Source organism: Lepidochelys kempii, chromosome 13, assembly GCF_965140265.1.
Source record: "Lepidochelys kempii isolate rLepKem1 chromosome 13, rLepKem1.hap2, whole genome shotgun sequence".
Classification (NCBI taxonomy): Eukaryota; Metazoa; Chordata; order Testudines; family Cheloniidae; genus Lepidochelys; species Lepidochelys kempii.
Window position 1 is genome coordinate 10,779,678 of NC_133268.1, and position 22,084 is coordinate 10,801,761.

General features: G+C 39.9%; 1 protein-coding gene across 5 annotated transcripts in view; it reads right to left on the bottom strand.

Moving 5' to 3' along the window:
• Positions 1–6,257: 6,257 nt before the first annotated feature.
• The window catches only part of GNAS (GNAS complex locus), a 252,297-nt gene continuing 236,470 nt past the window's right edge, over positions 6,258–22,084 (bottom strand). For all 5 annotated transcript variants that reach the window (XM_073309219.1, XM_073309220.1, XM_073309221.1 and 2 more), the window contains 7 exons: positions 21,668–21,722; positions 15,398–15,471; positions 13,059–13,117; positions 11,890–12,010; positions 11,263–11,393; positions 10,277–10,344; positions 6,258–9,001 (listed from right to left, as the gene is read on the bottom strand). In XM_073309219.1, the coding sequence (XP_073165320.1) occupies positions 8,855–9,001; positions 10,277–10,344; positions 11,263–11,393; positions 11,890–12,010; positions 13,059–13,117; positions 15,398–15,471; positions 21,668–21,722 (655 nt within the window). In that variant the 3' untranslated portion in view covers positions 6,258–8,854. The remainder of the gene's footprint in view (positions 9,002–10,276; positions 10,345–11,262; positions 11,394–11,889; positions 12,011–13,058; positions 13,118–15,397; positions 15,472–21,667; positions 21,723–22,084) is intronic.

Below are 22,084 nucleotides of genomic sequence, written 5' to 3' on the forward strand. Positions count from 1 at the left end.
TAGAGACAAAACAAGAAAGTGGGGGAAGAGAGTATGAGTGGCCACTGATTAGAGAAGAAGCAGCACAATTATAATACCTCTTTAAAATGTTCAGCTAAACTATTTTTACATACTGTAAATTGCTAAACAACAGAATCTCACAATACACGTAGGTGCTTTTCAAATGGAACCTAGAGCAAAACCATGTTACCTAATACCAGAGCAAGCACCAACCAATCTCTTCGTGTTACATGTGCATAAGCATGCTTACACTTTACTTAAAAGCTTGTTGGTTTCCCTTGTAACTTGGATATTTTATGTTTTTCAGTCACGTTCCTTAGTTTAGGGCCTCCTAATCTTTTTAATGAACTAGCTCCCATTGCCATGGAAAAGTTTTATAATGATCCAGACTTGAGAAACTTACTCTGAGGAATGAAAAATTCCTTCCAATTTTTTTTTCTACCCCTGACACAGGCATAAAATGCCTATTTAACTCATTTTCTCCAGTTCCTTTGATCCTTCATGGGGCTGTCTCCTGCTGTCTTTCAAAGCAGCTGTGGAAAAGAAAGAGGCACAACCCAGTGGTATTCCCAAGAGCAGAGTAGAGGCTCATGGGGGGTACAGTACTGAACCAAACAACGTGGTTGCGCTGGAATTTTAGGCACAGGTCTGTTATTAACATGCTATTGTGTGTATAAGCACTGGGCTCGCAGAGCCTGTTACACATGTGGAACTTTGCAGCCCAGCTTGGCTCTAACCTGCGGAAATGGAAATCAGGGCAAGGCCTTTCCAGAGCCTTTCATATAATCTATTCCTTAGACTCCCTTTTGGAGATGGTGCCTTCAAGCAAACAGCAGAACTCAGATTATGACTACTGAGAATCATCATCAACTCTTCCCAAGATACCTGCATTGTTTCATAGAGTTCTAGGTTTATAAAAGGGTTAAGGTGTCTTCGTCCATCAGTCTCTATTGGGTTTTTATCACTTCCTCCCATGGAAATTCTCCATGACTTGGCAAATCTAGGAGTGGTAACAGAGTGAAAATGAACTTGAATGGGAATCCCTTCAAAGGGCCCTCAATACTGCATTCACAGAATTTAAGTGGTGCTTAGGATCCTGGTGAGACAAACCCCGTTCTCTGGCTGCCCCGCACCTTCACTCTGGAATATTGCTTGTACGAATTATACAAGCTAATTCTTACATGGGACCAAGAGCGGGACAATTACAAAAGGAAAAATACCATACTTCATGTTGTATAGTCAAATGAAAGTAACTGTCCCACAAACATTATTTAGATTATATAACAAATCAGCAAAATCAAACAAATTCCAAACACCACTACCTCTGTCCTCAGCCTGCACTCAATTTGTCCTTACTCATGCCTTGATGAGGTATTGCAGAGGTTTGACATTAGCACAGGGTAGTTATTACATGACATTTTTAATGCAAAAAGAACTAAGGTGAGTTAAGGAAGGAGAGGAGAGGAGAGATGTTCAAGCCTTAACTTTTGAAATTCTTTGCATTTGTTCCAGCCTCAGAGTGCAGTTAGCTCTATTTGATAAGTGACTACATAAAGATGGCATCTCTTCTTACTCAACACATGGGTCTATTCTGGGTCATGTTTTCAAACTTTATTGACCTAAGTAAATTTTTGCTGCTTTTCATATTAGCAATGCAGAGCCAGTGGGATGGAATGAGCTGTGGATTCTATTCTATCTTGTTCCTCATCAAGACAATTGTTTACCAACTTTCAGTCAACTACATCTCACTGCATAGGTGTCAGTGAACTGTTATTACTGATGATGATGCACAAGATGGAAAGAACCCAGCTTGACTTCCAGAGCCCTGGCCAAATTTGCAGGGCTGGCAGACAAGTAAAAAGGTATTTCCCCTAACTATCAAACACATTTGATGCAGAAATCAGTGACAGACATGGACGCAGAGCCCCACAACGCCACTCTTTGAATAATCGCTTTAAACTGTGCTCGTTTTAGAATAAAAGAAATGTAGCACTGGAATGGACCTCAAGAGGTCATCTAGTTCAGCTCCCTGTGCTGAGACAGGACCAAGCATGGGTGGCACGTAATGGAGGCTGGGGGAGGCTAAGCCTCCCAAACCTTGCACTGTCTGGGGAGGTGGGGGCAATGGCAGATTAGTGCATGGGCCTACAGGACTCCAGCCAATTTGGGGTTCCCAGAAAAATCTCCCCTCTCCATAGCCCCAGGCCTGGAGGAGCAAGTCATGGGGCCACAGTGTATGTGTGTGTGTGGGGGAAGGGCTGAGAGGAGCAAGTGGGGGGCAGGGCCATGGGGGAAGGTGTGGAACGGGGGAGGAGAAGCTCCGGGCTCAGAGCTCCAGCAAGGGCTGAAAGCTTCACCATGGTCCCTGCTGGGACTGAGTGCTTGACCCTGGACAAGCTCTCAGCCCCGGGCCCCCCATGGCCCTAACTGAGCTCTCAGCCATTTCCACTCCCTGCCCTGGCTGGGGCCACATGGCGGGGCTGAGAGCAGTGAGTAGGGGCCTGGCCTGGGCCGGAACAGGCAGGGCAGGGGGCTTCACCTGGAACCTATGGGAGCCAGTAAATTTAGACCACCCCATCAGGTGTTTGTCTAACCTATTCTTAAAAACCTACGACAGGGATTCCAAATGTCTCTCAGTAACCAATTCCAGTACTTAGCTATCCTTATAGTTAGAAGGTTTTTCCTAATATCTAACCTAAATCTCCTTTGCGCCCATCACTTCTTTTCCTACCCTTGGTGGACATGTAGGAGAATTGATTATCGACCTCTTTGTAAAACCTTTAAAATATTAGAAGACTATCAGGTCCACCCTCAGACATCTCTCTTTTCACAGTTTTTTCAACCTTTCCTCATATGTCAGGTTTTCTAAACTTATCATTTTTGCAGCTCTCCTCTGGACTCTCTCCAATTTGTCTACAACTTTCTTAAAGCGTGGTGCTCAAAGTTGGACACAGTACTCCAGCTGAGACCTCACCGGTGCTGAGTAGAGTGGGACAATTATGTCCCATGTCTTACATACACTACTCCTGTAAACAGGGCTGTCTCTAGGGGGGGGGTGGGGCCTGGTACAAATCAGCCCCCGCCGACTTGGGGGCCTGCTCTGCATCGGCAGCTGGGCAGAGCCCTGGGCATGCAGGGCAGCAGCTGGGACCCCAGGGAGGCAGCTGAGAGCCTAGGGGTGCTGCATCACCCCCCACTCTCATAGTTCCTGCACCTGTGTCTTCCGGGACCGATCGCGCTGGCCAATCGCATCGGCCTGCGGGGCCCCCCAAAGTGCAGGGCCCAGAGCAGTTGCCCTGATTCACCCTACCCAAGGGACTGCTCTGCCCGTTAATACACCCCAGAATGATATTAGCCTTTTTCATCACTGCATGACAGTGTTGACCCATATTCAGTTTGTGATTCACTATCACCCCAAAATCCTTTTCAGCTTTGCTCAGCACATTAAAAGTAGACAGGATGAAAAGCAGTTTTCACCATTAATAAAGAAATTTAACTGAAAATACAATTATGTACAACCGTTATTATGAGCCCAATACTGATGGCTGCCATTTACTGACCTCTGTGTGACACTGACAGGTTGATACTCAAAAGCAGTTCCCATCCTGCTTTAACACTGACCTAAGAAATGAAATACCATCTTGCATGCTTAATATTTAAACAAACCGATTAACTTCATTTTTGGATGGTTTCACCAATATTAACATAGGATGGAAACTAGTTCCGTATGTTATGCTGGGACTCCCACCTTGCCAGTCTCCAAATGAGGTCATTTTTTGGTGTCAGGAGTTTCACCAACTGAGGTTCAGAAATCCCCTTTGTAACTTATTTTATTTTCAAAAGCTTTTCTAAGTTTGTTAAAGCAGAAGAAGGTTCCTCCCCCTAATGCTGAACTTTCAGAAACACCAAGCTGAAGGAAAGGGGTACAGTTTTCCTCTGTGAATGCAAAGAGATTTTGCCTATAAATACTTTTCATGGTGGTACAAACACAACATATGTTATGAAGGAACAAGCGTCCAGTTTTGTAAGTTATTGACTGCCCTCAGCTGCCACTGATGCCACTCGATGTGCCCGATTCTGCTTTTTAAAGTTAACAGGAGTTTTGTCATTGACTTCACAGGGAAAAGGATTCAGTGCTAAGATTGCCAACATGGATAAACACATGTATTGTACGAAAAGGCATAGACGGGGTTTCCCCTCCAATGTAACTTGTATTATTTGATAGCTCATAATTATTTTATCTATCTTCAGCATTTATATAGCACCAATAACCAATGGTTTCATTGTTAAGGCACGGGACTGGGACTCGGATGACCTGGGTTCTAGCCCCAAATTTGCAACCAGCTTCCTGTGTGGTTTAGGTAAATCATTTCATTTTTCTGTACCTCATTTCCCCATTCGTAAAATGGGGATTTAATACAAACATCCCACTTCACAGGAATGTTCATGGTTATAAGGTGCACAGATACTACAGTGATGAGCACCACAAAAACGTCTATAAACAAATGATAAATCTATGCATAGATTTATTGGTTAAAAATATTCTTCTGTGTGTACCAATTTTGATAGTGTGCAGTATGAGACAACAGGAATGAGCTCCCGTTCCTCATGCTAGTCCCCATTCACACACTTTGGGTGAAATCCTGGCCCAATGAAGTGAGTGGTAAGAAAACAACTCCCATTGACTTCTGTCAGGCCAGGATGTCACCCTCTATTTAAAAAAATCATTGTTGATGCTGTCTGAGCTATCTGGGTTTGTAGGGTAAATCCTCCACAGTTAATAGATTATTTCCCTCAACAGACCGTAGAAAGCACCTCTGGAGACATGACTATTGACTGTATCACACTGGCTGCTGCACATATACACTAAGTCCACACTGTTCAAAATCCTTGGGTTGAAATAAGTTACTGCAAATGCACAGTAGCTGATTTTGAAACCACGACACTGCTACCATTTATTATCATCATTTTTACAAAATACCCAAAGTGATCAGATCATATGGTAGATTACTGGCTTGCCAAAGGTTATGTTTTAAATCAAAACCGTTTTTGAGTTATACAAGTGCCAAAAATATCTTGAACCAATCATTTTTTTAAAATCAACCCCTGTCCAACAAAACAGTTGTATAATTTAAAACAGAACCAAAAGTTTGTGTTGGAAATTGTTTAAAAACCAACCCTCCAAATCATGCTTGAGCAGAAGCCTTGTATGGCAAGATTTAGCCTGGGGCAATTTGGTGCCAAGGTATAGACTCCCCTATGGGTTTATAATGGAAATACTGACACAACCTTAACTATAGTGATGCAAATGTGCCCCTAAAACACTGTATTTGTTTTTATTAATAGAAGTGGTAGTGTTTACATTTGCAGGTATCTTACACTTCAGCATCAATGAATACTGAGTAGAATGAGTAAAGTCTTGGATGTAAGGGTCAGAAATTCCCAAACAGGTGAATGAGACAAAAGGTGAAAGTCCTCAATTATGAAAACAAGAAGTTCAAATAAATAAATGAGGGAAGGGGAGGGAAAATAACAAAACTAAGAAAATATAAGCAAGCATTAAGTTGGAATGGTTCAAATAACTTCAAATTATGGCTACTAAATTAAAGACAGAAGAAAACACAGTTACTAATTAAACAGCAAGCATTAAAGCTTTATGGTTTTGTATTAAAAATAAAAACAAAACAAAAAAGAAAAGCTGTTAAAAATAAGACTTGCGTTTACCAGGCCACCAAACTGCATGGACTACTAAAGAAACTAACAAAGGCAATACTGAGACATTAAGACACACACACACTCCATACATGTGCAACCTGACTTTTCAATACACTGCCTTCTCTCTCTCTCTCTCTCTCAAAAAAAGCATCTCCTAAACATTTCCATTCATATAAAGCTTTATCAGAAAGTTTCTTAAAATAGTATTGTCTTATCTATTTCTTCTTTGTTACATATGCTTGTGTATCCTTGTCATTGTCAGAGGAAGGAGTTTGACATTTTTATTTTTAAGAGGAGGTGCTTTCTTTTTCTCAGATCAGAGATTACATTCCTTACCATTAAGAAAAGGAGGACTTGTGGCACCTTAGAGACTAACCAATTTATTTGAGCATAAGCTTTCGTGAGCTACAGCTCACTTCATCGGATGCATTTCGACTGAATGCATCCGATGAAGTGAGCTGTAGCTCATGAAAGCTCATGCTCAAATAAATTGGTTAGTCTCTAAGGTGCCACAAGTACTCCTTTTCTTTTTGCGAATACAGACTAACACGGCTGCTGCTCTGAAACCATTCCTTACCATTAGATTTCCCCCACTTGTATATAAATTTGATGCTTCCACCAACTGCCTCCAGGCTTAAAAAGATAAGGGTTGGCACTAAACTTAAAAGGTTTTTGCTCCTGTAACAAAAATTAAGGCTCATGTTTTATTTCCTTTTTTTCCCCATCCCACTTTTACCTACTGAAACCCCAACCCTTAACCTCCAGGTTGTGATTCCAATTGAAGAATGTGAGGGCTATTTTGGGTCAGGCTCTTCTACCGATTCACAAAGCTTAGGTGGCAGCTTTCCAAATTGTGAACTGGACAGACAGGTTTTTCAAATCTGATTAGCAATTGCAGCCAAAGTTTCAAGACAATTTAACGTCTTCTGAAAGATCACTAGTCATTTTGAACCAAATGGGGAATGAGATATTACCAACACTAAGTCCTTGCTTTCTACATGTGTTAAAAAGGACCAGGTGGTTAATTTCCTCATTAAAGGAAGCCACAAAATCAAGAACAACAAAAAATTCTCAATTCTGAATGGTTACAGTTTGTAACATTAAAAGGCATCTGGTACCTGTAGCAAATCTAGCCACACATACATTGCTGACCACACCCTAGCATTAATTTAAATTGGACCTCTTCCCAAAAAGTAATTAACATCTTGTGAAAAAAGAGCTAGTGTGAAAGGCAAAGAGGTAATTTTTAAAAAATTCACTGCATTAAGATCCAGATTGGTTTGGGGGAGTAAGTAGGAGGGAGGGAGTGGAGAAGGGCGTTTGAGTAATATATGCTAACACTGTTCTAGATGTGTTATTACAGCTGTAATTTCTGACTTTGTACAAATTGTACACGTAGGTTTAGACACATGAAAAAGTAATACACTCACAGAGACATAAAACACCTAGGTATAAAATATAAAGCAGTGTAGTAGTTACTAAAATTACATGCTCTCTTATTGCTACAGTGATTTTTGCTCTTTTTTCTTTTTACTGTACCACATGTTGTTCTAAGCATATAATTTGCATAAATTATTCAAGTTTAAGAAAAAATCCACACATCTTCACTTTAAGCTACTTATATAGTTAATATAAAATAAAAAGGTTCTAAGGTATCTCTTTATTAAAAGAGAGATAAAAATGTCATTTGAAACTGGAATTCAGTGACCAAATCCAAGGGTGGTATACACCTTATCATTCTTGTAGTATTATGCCCACGCAGGATAGTCGAGTTTGGCGGGGTGTTTGGCCCAGTCTACAGATGGTCAGCAGACCTGCATGATGCCTATGTGTTTGTTTTTGTTCTGTTTTTGACTTTTGTGAAAAGGACTATGAATGACCAAAGACTAACATTTATAATTTGTAGCAAAATTTGGTTTATGTAGAAACAAGCCATGTTTTGCATTTGGATAGAGATTTAAATGAATTAAAGCTAAAAATTAAAAAGCATGATGCTGCAACATCTGGTCACTTGTTGAAGACCTCACTTTTAAAGTGGTTAAGTTTGCACAATTTGTACTTTTTTTTTGTTTTTTTGTTTTTTACTAAACAGTATTTTTCCTTCTTTTATAAACCAGAAAAACTAAACTACAGATAAATTTTCCCTACCTTGAGCTAATGCTGCAGATAGGGTTGACAAAGCTGTACAGCGCAATCAAACATACTTACATCTTAGCTCATTGTACAGGTACAGCCATAATCAAGGCACAAAGATCTTCTACAAGTTATTTTTTCAATAAAGTTGTACAAAATAATACATTTTACAGTCTGTACAAGAATAATAATCCAGCAGTAAAATAAAAAAATGAGGGCAGGGGAGAAGAAAAAGAAGGGAAAGACCATGAGGACTAAAGTCCAGATAATGATTTTTATAGCAGACAGGATCATCAGTGGACAAACGGAAAACAGTGTGTGGTTAACTCTTTCTGCAATCACAGGCCATACGCAGTTCAATTCATAACGTCCATGGTCATCTTAAGACCACCAAGACTGGATTTAAAAATACCCTTCTGAAAGGTAGCGGTTAGTTTTTGCACTGTCTAGGTCTGTTGTAGAATTGTCAGTATTTCCGTTCAAAGCCACATTACAGTCAGAGAACCAAACTCAAGTGTCTGTCTTCAAACTTGGTCTGTGACTTGGCACCTTCTTTTGTCTGATGCAGTGAATGGATACAAAGTTGAAATTATGGGTTATATGATTATGCCCACAACAGTGCTAAATTACCTAAGGTTTTCTCTCCCCATTTTTTTGTTTACTTTTTTAATTTTATCCCCAATCCTTTCAGGTGCTCCACATTCAGGGCCTTTAATTCATTAATTAATTAATTTTGTTAACAACAGTGTTAGGGAACCCACCATGAAAATGGCCTTTAAGTTTTAGGTGCCATCTCAAACTGTCTGAGGGGGACACAAGCAAGCTTAGAAGTGCTGCTGTTGTCCAGCAAGGAGAAAAAGTTGAGGGGTGCAAATCAGAGGGAGACTGCAACAGTTCTCTTCCACCCTATGTGGGCAAGGGTTTTTTTTGTTTCTTTTTTGTTTTTCTTTTTTTTTTTTTTTAATAAGGAATAAGGAGTCCAAAACACAGAAAAAAGTGCTCTCCATCACAACAACTCATATTGGCGAAGGTGCATCCGTTGAATAATGTCCCGACAGTCATTGAAAACCCTCCGGATGTTTTCTGTATCCACTGCACAGGTGAAGTGAGGATAGCAGTAATGTCTTCCATCTCCACTTGCTGTGCTGATTCTCTGTAGAAATAATACAGAGAAATTGTGTGTCAAAATAAAATTGTCTGGAAAAATGAACCTCTCAAGCCTCAGATGAATATTGGCGAGGACATTATGTAAGTTCTAAAACAGGGGTTCTCCAACTTCATTGCGCCACGACCCCCTTCTGACAACAAAAGTTACTACACAACAACAGAAGGGGGGGGCCTGAAATCTGAGCCTGTCCTAGGCCCGCTGCATGGATGGTGGGGGCCAAAACCGAAGCCCAAGGGCTTCAGCTCTGGGCAGGGGGCCTGTAACCTGAGCTCCACTGCCCAGGTCTGAAGCCCTCAGGCTTCGGCTCCGGACTGCAGCAAGTCTAAGTCAGCCCTGGCAACCCCATTAAAATGGGGTCGCAACCCACTTTGGGGTCCTGACCCACAGTTTGAGAACTGTTGTTCTAAGATGAAATCTGGAGCCCACTGAAGTCCGTGGCAAAACTCCCATTGACTTCAGTGGGATCAGGTTTTCACCCCAAGGATTTAACTTTAGGGGAACAGGGTTGCTTGCGGAAAAATTGAGTATTTGGGAACTGAACTGTAGCTACAGAGATGAGAACTTCACTGATTCACATTAATAGGGAAATTTATGTGCAGGTGGGAGGGAACTGGCCCACACAACTCCCATAGTGAACTTCCCCCTCCAGAGCGCTGAATTTTGCCTGCATGTGAATCTTCAGCCCCTCTTCACAAACTACACACAGCCTCTCAGTATTTCTTTTGGCTCTGGTATAGATGAGTCCCAATTTTTATTGCAATGCTCAGTATCTCTAATAATAATGACACCCAATTCAGGTACTTATTGTACAAATACTTAAACAATTGTTACTACAACTAATCAGTTGGCTAATGAGATGATAGGAATGATACAAGGGAATATTAATATTCAGCAGATAATATATTGATTTGAATCACAACTTCCTTTCGAAGTGACGTAGTGGATGAAATCTTGGCTCCCATTGAAGTCAATGCGAGTTTTGCTACTGAGGTCAGTGGGGTTAGGGATTCACCCATTATCTCCCATTTGAGAATTACAGATTCTCCACAATTATTCTAATCATTTAACTGTGCATCTTGTTAAACAAATATATGAAAAGTAGCTAAAATAACCAACACCTTTTAAACCTCTAGCTTGGGTACATTACATAGCACACAGCTTAAATATAAGCCACTGTACAGCAGGCAAACAGTTCTGCAATATTAAAACACAGTTAAGTGTATGACAGAAAAACATACATAGAAAAAAGAAAATACTTACAAGAAACTCATCTCTGATAAAATACTTGGCCCTTGTAACTCTGGGATCCTCACCAGGCTCTGGTGTTGCTAGTTAATAATAATAATAATAATAACAATAATAATACAATAAGCATTTGTTAAAGTAGGTGTTTCACAGTAATGATTCTGAAAATCATAACTTACCCACTGACTATCAACTTTATGAACTAGTCTTTGTTTTCTGCTCAGTAGCAATAGAAACAATTTTCTTAATATAAAATATTATAGTTCTAGTCTCTAATATGGTATCTAAAACAACAAGACTCCAGGAAAGCAACAAAACATGATGGTGCCCATAATGTCAGAATTTAAGGAAATATTAGTGCAAATACGAGCTTCGGTTAGAAACTTACAGGTAACCTGCAGAACCATATGACCCCTAATGCCATTGACTGGGTTGAGCTGAACTACTCTGGTTGCAGATAAAGGAAGGCTGATGGGCATTAAAGTATATTTATTTGATGAGTAACCACATAATATGAGATGGAAACTTCCTTAGAGAGTTTTTTTTTTTTTTTAAGGATCATTACTGACCCCACTTAGTTATTCTAACTTCTTGCTACCTACCACACCTGGGACAAGGGACAAAATGAACCTTCAGTGCTCTCACACACAGCAAGGGTGTTCCCATGGAATCTTGCACCTCAAAGGACACTGCTGCACCCCACCACTGCACTGAGGCTGCAGTGGAGTCCAGCAACAAAGTGCATAATAAAACGCTAGCATGCTGAGATCCCTCTGTGTATGTCCAACAGATAATGTCCTCTACTGGGACTGAAGAAACATTTAAATTACAATTTGTCCGAAAGGTACTGAACATTTTTTCAACGCTGGAAATTTGCTTGCTTTAAAGTTTATCTGAAACTTCCAATAAATGTTATGTACACAATTAACATATACTATAGTCCAAGGAAGTGGTACTTTGATGATACTGGTTTATTAAAAAGATGAGAACAATGCTCTTACCATCCTCTGGTGTAGTGTAGCGAGCAAATTCTGGAAAGTAGTCTTCAATTTTAGATTTCCCTGCCAAAACTTTCTCTGCTAGCAAATCCTGTTTATTCAGGAAAAGAATTACTGAAATGGTCCGTAGCCACCTAAAGAAAATTGAAGCCAAATATTGTTAGAATGTATGGCTGAGCTTAAACACCAATAACAAAAAACATAATGTTGGTTTTCAACCTGTGGTCTGCAGACCTCTGCAGGTCCACAGACTATGTCTAAGATTTCCAAAGGGGTCCACACCTCAATTTGAAATATTTTAGGGATCTGCAAATGAAAAAAGGTTGAAAACCACTGCTTTAGAGAATATATTCATATTCTGTACTATCACAGTTTTTCTTAAGCTTATTTTATTTTTTTCCAGTTTTATGACTTCCATTTTTCCAATACTGTGTAGTTTTCTTCCTTTAGATTTTAATACTGTATGTTAGGATTCCATATAGCAAGTTTACAGTGGAGATCAAAGATAATGATTGAATGGGCCATGTCAGAAATAGAAATGGTGCACTTTGTATCAAAGATTAACTTTATCAATATAACACAGTGTTACTAATGCATGTGAAATTAATGATAAAACTTCAATTCATGGACCTGTTGTTCCAGATACTCTTGAAGAGGTTTAGTGCTTCTTGAAGCCGATTGGTCTGATTGTCCTCTCGTATAACCATGTTGTAGCTACTGCTGGCCACCACAAATATGATAGCAGTCACATCTAAATCAAGTAACACCCAGTAGTTAACATCAAGATCCCGAAAATTTTTGATTAGATTTAGCTTTACAAAATTATGTGAACAAAAGAAATGCTTCACACACAACTGATATACAGACACCTTGGGGAGAGGGGGAGGGAATGCAGCAGCTGTACAAAACTCACACACATTAGGTTCAGGACACAGAGGACTATGGACAATTTAAACTACAGGGGGAATTTACGAAAGACTAGATTACTCAAAATGAATTTTGGCCAGGACACAAAAAAAGTGTTAACAGTCCAGCTCTTGAGAAAAGTGCGAAGGACTTTTAAGTGCCATTCTAGAGGAAGGAGCTTACCAAGGAGCTTTCCCCAGCAAGGTGGTTAGCGTTTTCCTGATCAATTTAGACAGGGCCTAACACATTCTATACGATTATTTTAAAAGCTGTCCTACAGAAATACATGGGTGCCTAAGAAAGTGCAACAATTTCAAAACTCAGTGGAAAACTTTATGAGCAGTGCCACTCCAGACCTCAATTTTACAACTTATCCAAAAGACAGAACCTCCAAAGGGCTCCCTAGCACCATACTGAGGCAATGGTTCACTCTTAACTTGGAAGAGTGGCATCTCCTGGGTCATCAACATAGCTTCTCTCACACACAATAATGTGGCATTCTAATTTGATCATCCGTATTTATGCTATACCTCTCCAGAAGACATGTAGCCCTTCACTTGTTAAGACAGAACAGACAGAGTTTGGAAATTCATGGGCAACTCACAAAAAGGAGAACGAATTAAATGACAGCAGGAAGTTTGGATAAACTATTTTAATTTACCCAGCTTTCTTTCCTTCCCACCCAAATTTTCACTCAAGACATTCAGAACAGTTACAGTAGATTACATGATGATACAAATTCCAGCCAATCTGTCTGTTCAAAGAGACACCTTATGATTTCAGACAACTAAAGAGGACAGGAGTTAAATATCATGTGCTGTTATTTACATTAAACTATTGCAATGAACTTTTATTTTTTAAATTTGATAAAAAAAATAAATCCCAAATCTTACCATTGAAACATTGGATCCATTTTCGGCGTTCATCTCGCTGCCCTCCAACATCAAACATGCTAAAGAGGAAAAAATCTTAGTCACTTACTGTACAAAAACACCGCTGCTCTCCTGACTCGGACATACAGTATTTAAAGTAAGGGTAAATGCTGTATGTGAACAGAGCATGTAAACAACCTCAGGACTCCCCATTTTTTAGAACCTAATGAGACAAAGGACTGCCAGAATCTGCAGGTAGGAGTAACAGCCTAATTGTCAGTGCAAAGAGGTTTTCACCCCAGAAAGTAATGTAGTACTTTTAGGGCTACATGAAAAGTTAGTGTGCGGCAAGCTGGGATGTAAATCTACGGAACGCAAGACAACTGCACATGAACTGTTGTCCGTGTGGATGGACTCTCTATGGCACACTAAAAGTATTACAGTTCTATTTGAAATAGCAGTACGTCACAGCACACTATCAAACTTTTAATACGTGGTAGCAGGATCACACAGTGACTTAGTCAGCTATACATTCATACCTGGCTTGCCGCCCACCAAGTTTTCATGTAGACAAGCCCATTCCCTCTTTTGCATTAAAAAGACAAGAAAAGCTAGAATTGCTGAAGCATATCACAGGGTTCTTATTTGTCCTCACTGATCAAAGAGACATTTAATAAAACTACTACAATGAGAGGTTTCCTTACACAGATACTGTAGATCTAGGTTCAACAATAACAGACTGATATTTAAGAGTCAGCATTTTTGGGTCAATGCCATCAAACAACCGTTAAGCACCAGCTCCTTATAAACTGGAAAAGGGCGAAAAGCGTGCACCTTCTGTTACTCTGATACACACACAGATTTTGGACAGCTTTGTCAGTACACTGATTTTAAACTTTTGTTATATATGGAACACGACAGACCTGGAAGAAAAGGAGGCATAGAAGCAGTTCAAAGAAAAGTTTCTCTCTGTTCTTTTATATTTAGATAAAACTGGTTGACAGACACTCTCCAAGAGATAATATGAAAGGCAACAGGAAGAAGAGGAAAAGGAAACTACAGGAAACCAAAACAGAATTAAAAAGGCAAGCAGAGTACAGACCAACTCCAGAGTTTAAATTAGAGATTAGGTCATAAAATGAAGAGATTCGGGAAAAAGAATCTAGGTAACAGTGCAGAGAGTACAAAAAGGCCTGTGGCAGTGAGTCTCAGAGCCTGGGTCAGGTGACTTGTTGTGGAGCCACAAACAGCGGTGTACATGTTTGGGCTTGGGTTGGAGCCCAGGCTCTGAAACCCGGTGAGGGTCAGAGTCCCAGAGCCTGGGCTCCATTTTAAGCCCATACAACTACACTGCAATTTTATGGCCCCCCAACCTGAGCCCCACGGCCTGAGTCAACTGATACAGGCCAGCCACAGGCGTTTTATTGCAGTGTAGACAGACTCTTAGTGCTGAAGCAAATAACAAGATCCCAGAGTACAATTTTAGGTCCCAGTCTTAAAAGTGAGATATGTTTAGGCAGATGCCATAGCCTACACCAAGTGCCACTGAAATCAGGAGGGCTCCACTCAGATGCAGTGACCCACCTGTACAGATTGGGCCTAAGTGACTACTTTAAAAAATTGTGCTCTGTGGGACAAATTATATGCGGTTTCCACTGAGAACAACGAGAGCTGCAGACCCTTATCAGAGGGCAGAATTGGTCCAATAAAATGGTTTTTGTATACATCTTCTTTTAAACGTGTGTGTGTGTACATATCTTCTTTTAACTCTACTGCTGAGCAATTAAAAAAATAACTAGACATGGCCCCATTATTTTAATATTATCTATAAAAGTGCATTTTCTGCTTCCTCTTCTGGCTTTGCATTATCAGAGAAGTTGATACAAATGCACAAAACAGATATTTTGGTAGGATAAAATGCTATATACACATTTGTTGCTAAACAAAACAGTACCAATTTTAACGTCAGCTGCATTAAAACCGAAGAAAAGATGTTTGCCATTTAAAAAAAGCAGAATCAGCAGGGAAGTTATTTTCAGGCTTATAGAAAGACAGAGTAAAGGAGAATCAAGTTATCAAAAAGCTTTATCAAAACTTGTGAAAAAAACCCACCAGTTCTTTGGCATTAAATCAAAAGCAGAAAGCGGTCAGCCAATTCCCATGGTGTTTTTAAAACTTAAAATGGAAAGCTCTTAGACAGAAGTATCTGAAAATAATTGCTTTCCGTTAAGTGTTAAATTCAGCAATACGAATGCTGTCTCCAGCATATAAACTGGCCTAAAATGGCATTTTCTCCTCTTTGCCTGATCACTTTTGCCAGGTGTCATTCTTCGGAATACTAAATGAAGAAGGATACTTACTGAAAGTTTACTTTGTCCACCTGAAACTTGGTTTCAAAAATTCCTGATGTCAAAACTCTGCATCTCAGCAGGTCCTAGAGAACAAGAGAAAAAGTCATTTATTCAAAGCAGTGATTTGATTATTCTTCAAACCTCCAAATTTGAAAAGAAAATATAATAATTTGCTGAGTGCTGCTCTTGTACTCAGTGCTGTAGAGAAACGGAGCGTATGTGAAATTGGGTGAAGTTGAGAATCAAAGACCCCCATCCTAAAAATTTGTACACATGCTTAACAAGCATTTGCACAATCAGAATTCGAGTGCCAAATCCTGAGAAGCAACGAACATTTGCAAAATGGCAAACGCAGGTGCTGAGCGCTTCTGAGGATGTGGCCTTCAGATCTACTAAATCTTATAAGAATCCACTGAAGGTCTGACATTCAGGTGATAAGCCACAACTTCCACTGATTTAGAGGGGCAGTGAATGCTCAGCACCACCTTTAAAAATCAGACTATAAACTTCTGAGCATAAGACAACAAAATTAAACATGCAGGCGAATAGTGGATGGCTTTGTCACACAGGAGTGCAAAATAACCTACATTTCTGTTTCCCCACATGAGATAGCACCATGCCCTATAGTGAGGGATTAAGACTGAGAGGCTACATGGAACAGGCTCACCTTGAGAAAAGTAGATGCTTTACATGCTGATATATGGATAATAAAATGTTAAGCTTTTCAAAATAGATAACTGAGCTCACACTGCTATTTGCTTATCCTGTAGCTTGGTGAAGCATAGTTAGGGACAACAGATGCCACACAGCAATTGTCATCCCAAACATCACATTTTTGTTCAAAAAAGGAGCAACTATCTACCAAATAACCAAAATTATTATGGTTTCATACATTCAGGAATGTATCTGGCTGACATTCCCCAATGGTTACCCCCCGCCTCCCACTGGAGTTCCTTTTAAGTCAAACATGGCTCTTCCCATAGGGTTTCTTTCTCCAGAGAACCCAGACTTGCCCCAGGGGAGCAGTATTTAAAACCAAACTGTAAAGTCTAATATTAAAGCTCAAAGCAACACAAGAGGCTTCTTCCTCCTGAGGTTCCCGATTCTCCCCAGAGACTTGAGGGTTAAAGGAGATGTAAGCAGGCAGCGCTCTCCCAATCACTGGGAGATACTTCCAGCTCCTGCCTCCATCCGCTCTCTCTCCTTTTATCAGAGAAAAATGTGCTTATTTTCTGCTTCCCTTCCCAGTGTGTCATGCTGGGGAGGCCTAGACACCCCAACACCCCCTGACACTACACTTCCTAGAAATGCTTTTGGCTGAGGGGTTGGGGGCCATGAACTTGCCCACACTTCCAGGCCTGTTCCCAAGCCCTAAACAGACTGCAGCCTGGATTCTCTCCCAAACCCAGTGTTGCTAAGTCTTGCAAGAGGAGGGTTAGAAGGAGCTTCCAGACACTGGGCGGCAATAACCTTAATGAAGCGGCACTTTATGGAAGATTTCTCCCCTTCTTCCCAATACCTGGCTACTAGGGAAAGCATGAGGCTCATGTTATTATTGGTAAGAACTAGGAACTCAAATGATGGAATGTTATGTGAAACAGATTTTTAAAAATGTGATCATATTAGGGTTTTCCTATAGAGACACAAAACAATCAGATCCCCAGAGCTGCCAACAAGTGAGACACCCATAAAGTCGGAAAGTTGTGATATTGGCCTACATAAACAAAAGCCACCAGAGGTGTTTTGTATGGATTGGAAAGCACGTAGACAGCCTAAAGCAGAGGTTCTCAAACTGTGGTCCGAGCTCCATTCAGGTGATCTGCAGATAGTTCCTTCTAAGGAATGTACCTGGGTGGCCGCTCACGAAAGAATGAAGGGCTGCCCACCTAATTAGTGGAGCCGCACAGGCGTGACTCCACTAATTAGGTGCCTGGACCCTGGAGAAGATGCACATGTAAGGTGAGGTGGTGGCCTTGGGGGGAATAGAGGGTAGGTGTGGCAGTGGGGTGAGGTGGGGGAAATAGGAGGTGGGGGGGGGAAGTGGGGTGAGAAGAAGGGTTAGGGGGAATTTAGGATGTGAAGGGCTGCGGCAGCCAGAGAAAGAGGAGACTTGCTCCAGTTCTAGGGCTGCAGCTGCAGGTGAGAGAACCCCCTCCTTCCCAGCCCAGCTCGGTGGCTGCCATGGTGGGGGAGAGACTACTGATATTAAAATATGAGTTGTGTGCTTTTATTTTGTAGAAAAAAATCACGTTAATTAGGTTTTTTTATATAGCACTTTTATCCAAAGAGCTTTACAATAGTTAGCTAACGGTACAAACAACATTTGGAAAGATCATTAAGTGGTCCACCAAGACCCTCAGCAATTTTCAAGTGGTCCGTGAAAAAATAAGTTTGAGAACCACTGGCCTAAAGGGTAATTAACATAGACGCAAATAGATATAGATAGAACATGAACTTTCAAGATTTAATTTATTTGAAGCCTAACAGGAAACATTATTTTGAATCTGACTGAAGGTTTTTAAAATCCAGGACTTAAACTACCATGGTTACTGATCTTGCTATTACTGAGACTGTACTGGCCACTGTTACAAATGGATCTTACATTTGGACCATACAGATAAGACCACAAGAATGGAGTAGAATATTAAGGAATTGATGAGTGCATTAAAAGCCACTCCCTTATTGCACTGATCTTATATTAAAAGAATCATAAGTTAGTCACTGTTTAAGCTTAAAGAGTCACACAACTATACAAAATCCAAAAGGTTAGACAATACTGTTAAACAAAATGGCTGCATTTTACAGACACTTCTTTAAGAGCAAATTGTTGCAAACTTGCTAGTTTTCTTGAACACTTATTTTATTTGATATATGTATGTTGAAATATTCTAACTAGATCCATTTGTTAGGAATAATTTTTTTTAAAAAATATCTGATAATTAACAAATGAAATTTGAAAAAACTAGAAGCTGTCAGGCTCTAGAATCAGTGCAAGTTTCAAAACACAAGTGGCCATCTTCAGAATGTCTGAAGTGAAGCACTACTCCAGATGGGCATTCTCCCGCACATATATGAAGCTCCACTGAAGTGGTCAGTGGTCCCAAACAAGCACATAATTAATAATACACAAAGCTCCTGCCATCACTGGCCTCCAATACAAAATTGAAACATTACATTTATGATTTAATATCTGCAGGCTAATCTTTGCAATTCAAAAAGAAACTTTTCAGGTAATCTGTGTTTATTTTTTAATACAGATAATTGATCCCAATTTTTTTTTAAAAAAAGAATAAATAGTTTTTAAGAAACTCAGCTTTTAGATGGATAAATGAGTAAATTGACCCCCAAGTAATCTCAAGAGCAAAAGATGCAAATTGGTCTCTCCTCATCACTGTTGCTTGAAACAGTTCTGGGAAAACTAACGCTACAGCTGTGCTTTTGTAAGGTGCACACTGGGCTGTAGCTGCTCTTTGTCGCTGGGAGAGAGCTCTCCAGGTGACTAAATGAAACAACCTCCAGTGAGGGGCAGTAGCTTTGTTGGTGGGAGAGCGTCCCCCACCGACTAAACGCTGTCCACACTGGCGCTTTTCGTTGTTAAAACTTTTGTTCTTCTGGGAGGTGTTTTTTCATATGGCCTAACATTTTTGGCTACTGTTCTGCAGAAACTCATGTGCACGCTTTATGGGACTACTCATGTGCACAAAGTCAAGTGCATGTGCATTGTGTCTTGGGATTGGTGGTTTGGTCCTCAAACAAAAGCTCAAATTATTTGCAAACTAAACAAAAGCTACAATCCCTATAGTGACAGAAATAAAATGTTGTTGTTGTAGCTATGTTGATCCCAGGATATTCGAGAGACAAGGTGGGTGAGGAAATACCTTTTACTGGACCAACTTCTGCTGGCAAAAGAGAGAAGCTTTCGAGCTACACAGAGCTCTTCAGATCTTGTATTTTTCATAAACACAACTGGTCTGATAAAAGATATTACCTCACCCACTTTGTCTTAATAATAAAGCACACTGACAAAGCTGCTGTATACAAAGCTCTTTTCCAGTAACTCTGGAAAGACTATTAGAAGAACCCTGAAGGAACTTTAGACTATTAGAGGAAATTAGATGAAAGGGTGATTTTAGAAGGGACAAAGAAAATCAGAGCTGTAAGTGGGTAAAGGTCAGTCTGCACTTCTAATCCTTGCTGAAAACAGGGGTTAGATAACACTGGGCATGAATTAAATTTCAGATCATCATCAACTATTGGAAAACTTACAAATCAGAAATGACTACACTTATTTTATGACCATTCTATCTGGTAACTTGAGAAACGGTTCTCTCATAAAGAGGAGGGTCTCCACCTGAAGAGGAAGCAATCTGTCAGAATGCTCTTTTTTCTCTTTGTGGTAATTAAAAACTGACTTTTCTACTTCTTCAAACTTCTTGAACCCTGATCCTGCCTTAAGATCTACAATGGAAGATCCCTATGGCCCACGTGGAGGCCACTGGAACTCTGCACAGGTACAGGAAGTCTGCTTGCATGGATCCAGTCACAGGATCACATTCTTAATTTATGATGAGCTGGCCAGTTCACATAAAGAACCATATTTTGTTCGATATGAGTTAAAGGGATTGCAACAGATTCTAAAGAAATAATCAAAGGCTATTTTGATATAGGGAAATGTTTAGAAGTATCAAGTACTGTTAGAGAAGCCACAGTAATAGAAAGCTCTACCAAATCCTAACAAAACATGTCCTACTACAGCCTCTGGTCTACTGGAATTGGATTCTTTTCAAGGGGAGGTTTCAGAGTAACAGCTGTGTTAGTCTGTATTCGCAAAAAGAAAAGGAGGACTTGTGGCACCTTAGAGACTAACCAATTTATTTGAGCATAAGCTTTCATGAGCTACAGCTCACTTCATCGGATGAAGTGCTCAAAAAAATTGGTTAGTCTCTAAGCTGCCACAAGTACTCCTTTTCTTTTTTCAAGGGGAGGGTGTTGATTCTAATCTATCCATAGCAGCCTGACCTTTAAAATTCGTTCAGTTGTTTGACTGTTTTAGTAGAATGTGAAAGCTTTGTTGTTCTGCTGTCTAGATATCTATTCGCTGGGCCACGCATATGATAAGTCTTGTGAGCAATTTTTGGCCCCGATGCTGCAGTTGGATCCATTATGTGGATCAGGGCTTGGATATGGACTTGAGTGTTTTAAAATGGATGTTGTTGTTGAACAGCATGTTAATAAATAAAATCAAGGACTGCAACATATTTTGCTTATATAAAGTACAGTCCAGCTACGTACCAAAAACTGACAACAGCTGGCTTTATCCAGGCTCCTGTGCATTATGGAGTAATAACTGGTCCACAGTTTCCCTAGCCCAATTAGTTTTACATTTGCATATTCTACCATAATGTTAATTTAAATCTTAGAAACTGAAGTACTAGCTGTACTTTAAGCATACTTTTTTTTGGGTAACTAATGAAGTGATTCTGCATGAAAGTGGGCATATTATGAAAATAGGATAACTTCACTTTGATTGGGCAGAACATGCCTGGAGTTTAGCTTCTGCTAGCTCTGAATGCACTGATCCCAAGCCAGCGTTGTTTGCAAAGGAAGTTTGCCAGTGCTATTGACACTTGCCTTTAATTACAAAACACTGAGTCAGACTACATTTTCACTACAACAATACTGTCCTGTAGAAAGTGCTGTTTTAAACTGATAGACTATTGATTGGTAGGCTATTCTGCCATTCAGTTTAATAAAAGGCAGTCCTCTGATTTTACAGGTAACATGTATGAAAAGGGCTGGAAAGCTAATCTTTAATGGTCAGCAATGTGGCCCCCTGCCTTATGTAGAGAGCTAGTTTGCAGTGGGAGCCAGGAGGACTGAGAAAGCATAAACCAAATTTAAGTTAAGAAGGAATATCTATGGCAGTTATTCAGCTGGTGGAGTTGACTTTATGAAGCTCGAATTCCACTGGTTACAAGGGAAGGCTTTTACTACTGCAGAAGTTTGACCTTTACTTTAACCTGGGCAGTTTTTCTCGTCACAGTTCTTTGCTCCTGATACACTTGAGCTGAGATCAAAGCATATAAATGTAAACTTTATTTTCAGTGCAATGTTAAACATCATACAACATAGGTTGGCATCTATCATGGAGACTGCAGCTGCCAATTCAACAAAAGGAAGCTAAAATATATATTGTGAAATTCAAAGCTCAGTTATTCTTGGCAATGGGAAATAGATAGTGGTTGGGTTATAAAATTACTTAATATAAATTTTACTCACCTGGTCAGATGGTGTATATTCATTTTGTTTGACTATGTCAATCTTGTCTAGAAAACTGGGAAAAAAATTCATTGTCAAATAAATTTGTGATCTGTATCTAAAGTTTAAGTACAACTTTTGAGTACACTTCACCTAAAAGATAGGCTATCAGGCATTTGGGTCGTCCCCACCCCCGTCTTACATTTCATACATACAAAAAATGCTGAGGTGATGTAAATTATTTAACATACATATGGCACTGTGTCTGCAAGAGCAATATAAAAAGAATTGCATTGGCTACCGCTAACCAGCAGAGGGCCAGGAACACAAATTTAATCAACTCTTCTGATAATCTCATTGCAATTTTCAGGAAAACAATTTAATTGTTAAGAAACACACATGTAGTTTTATTTTTACAAACCGTGTGGACAAATAGCA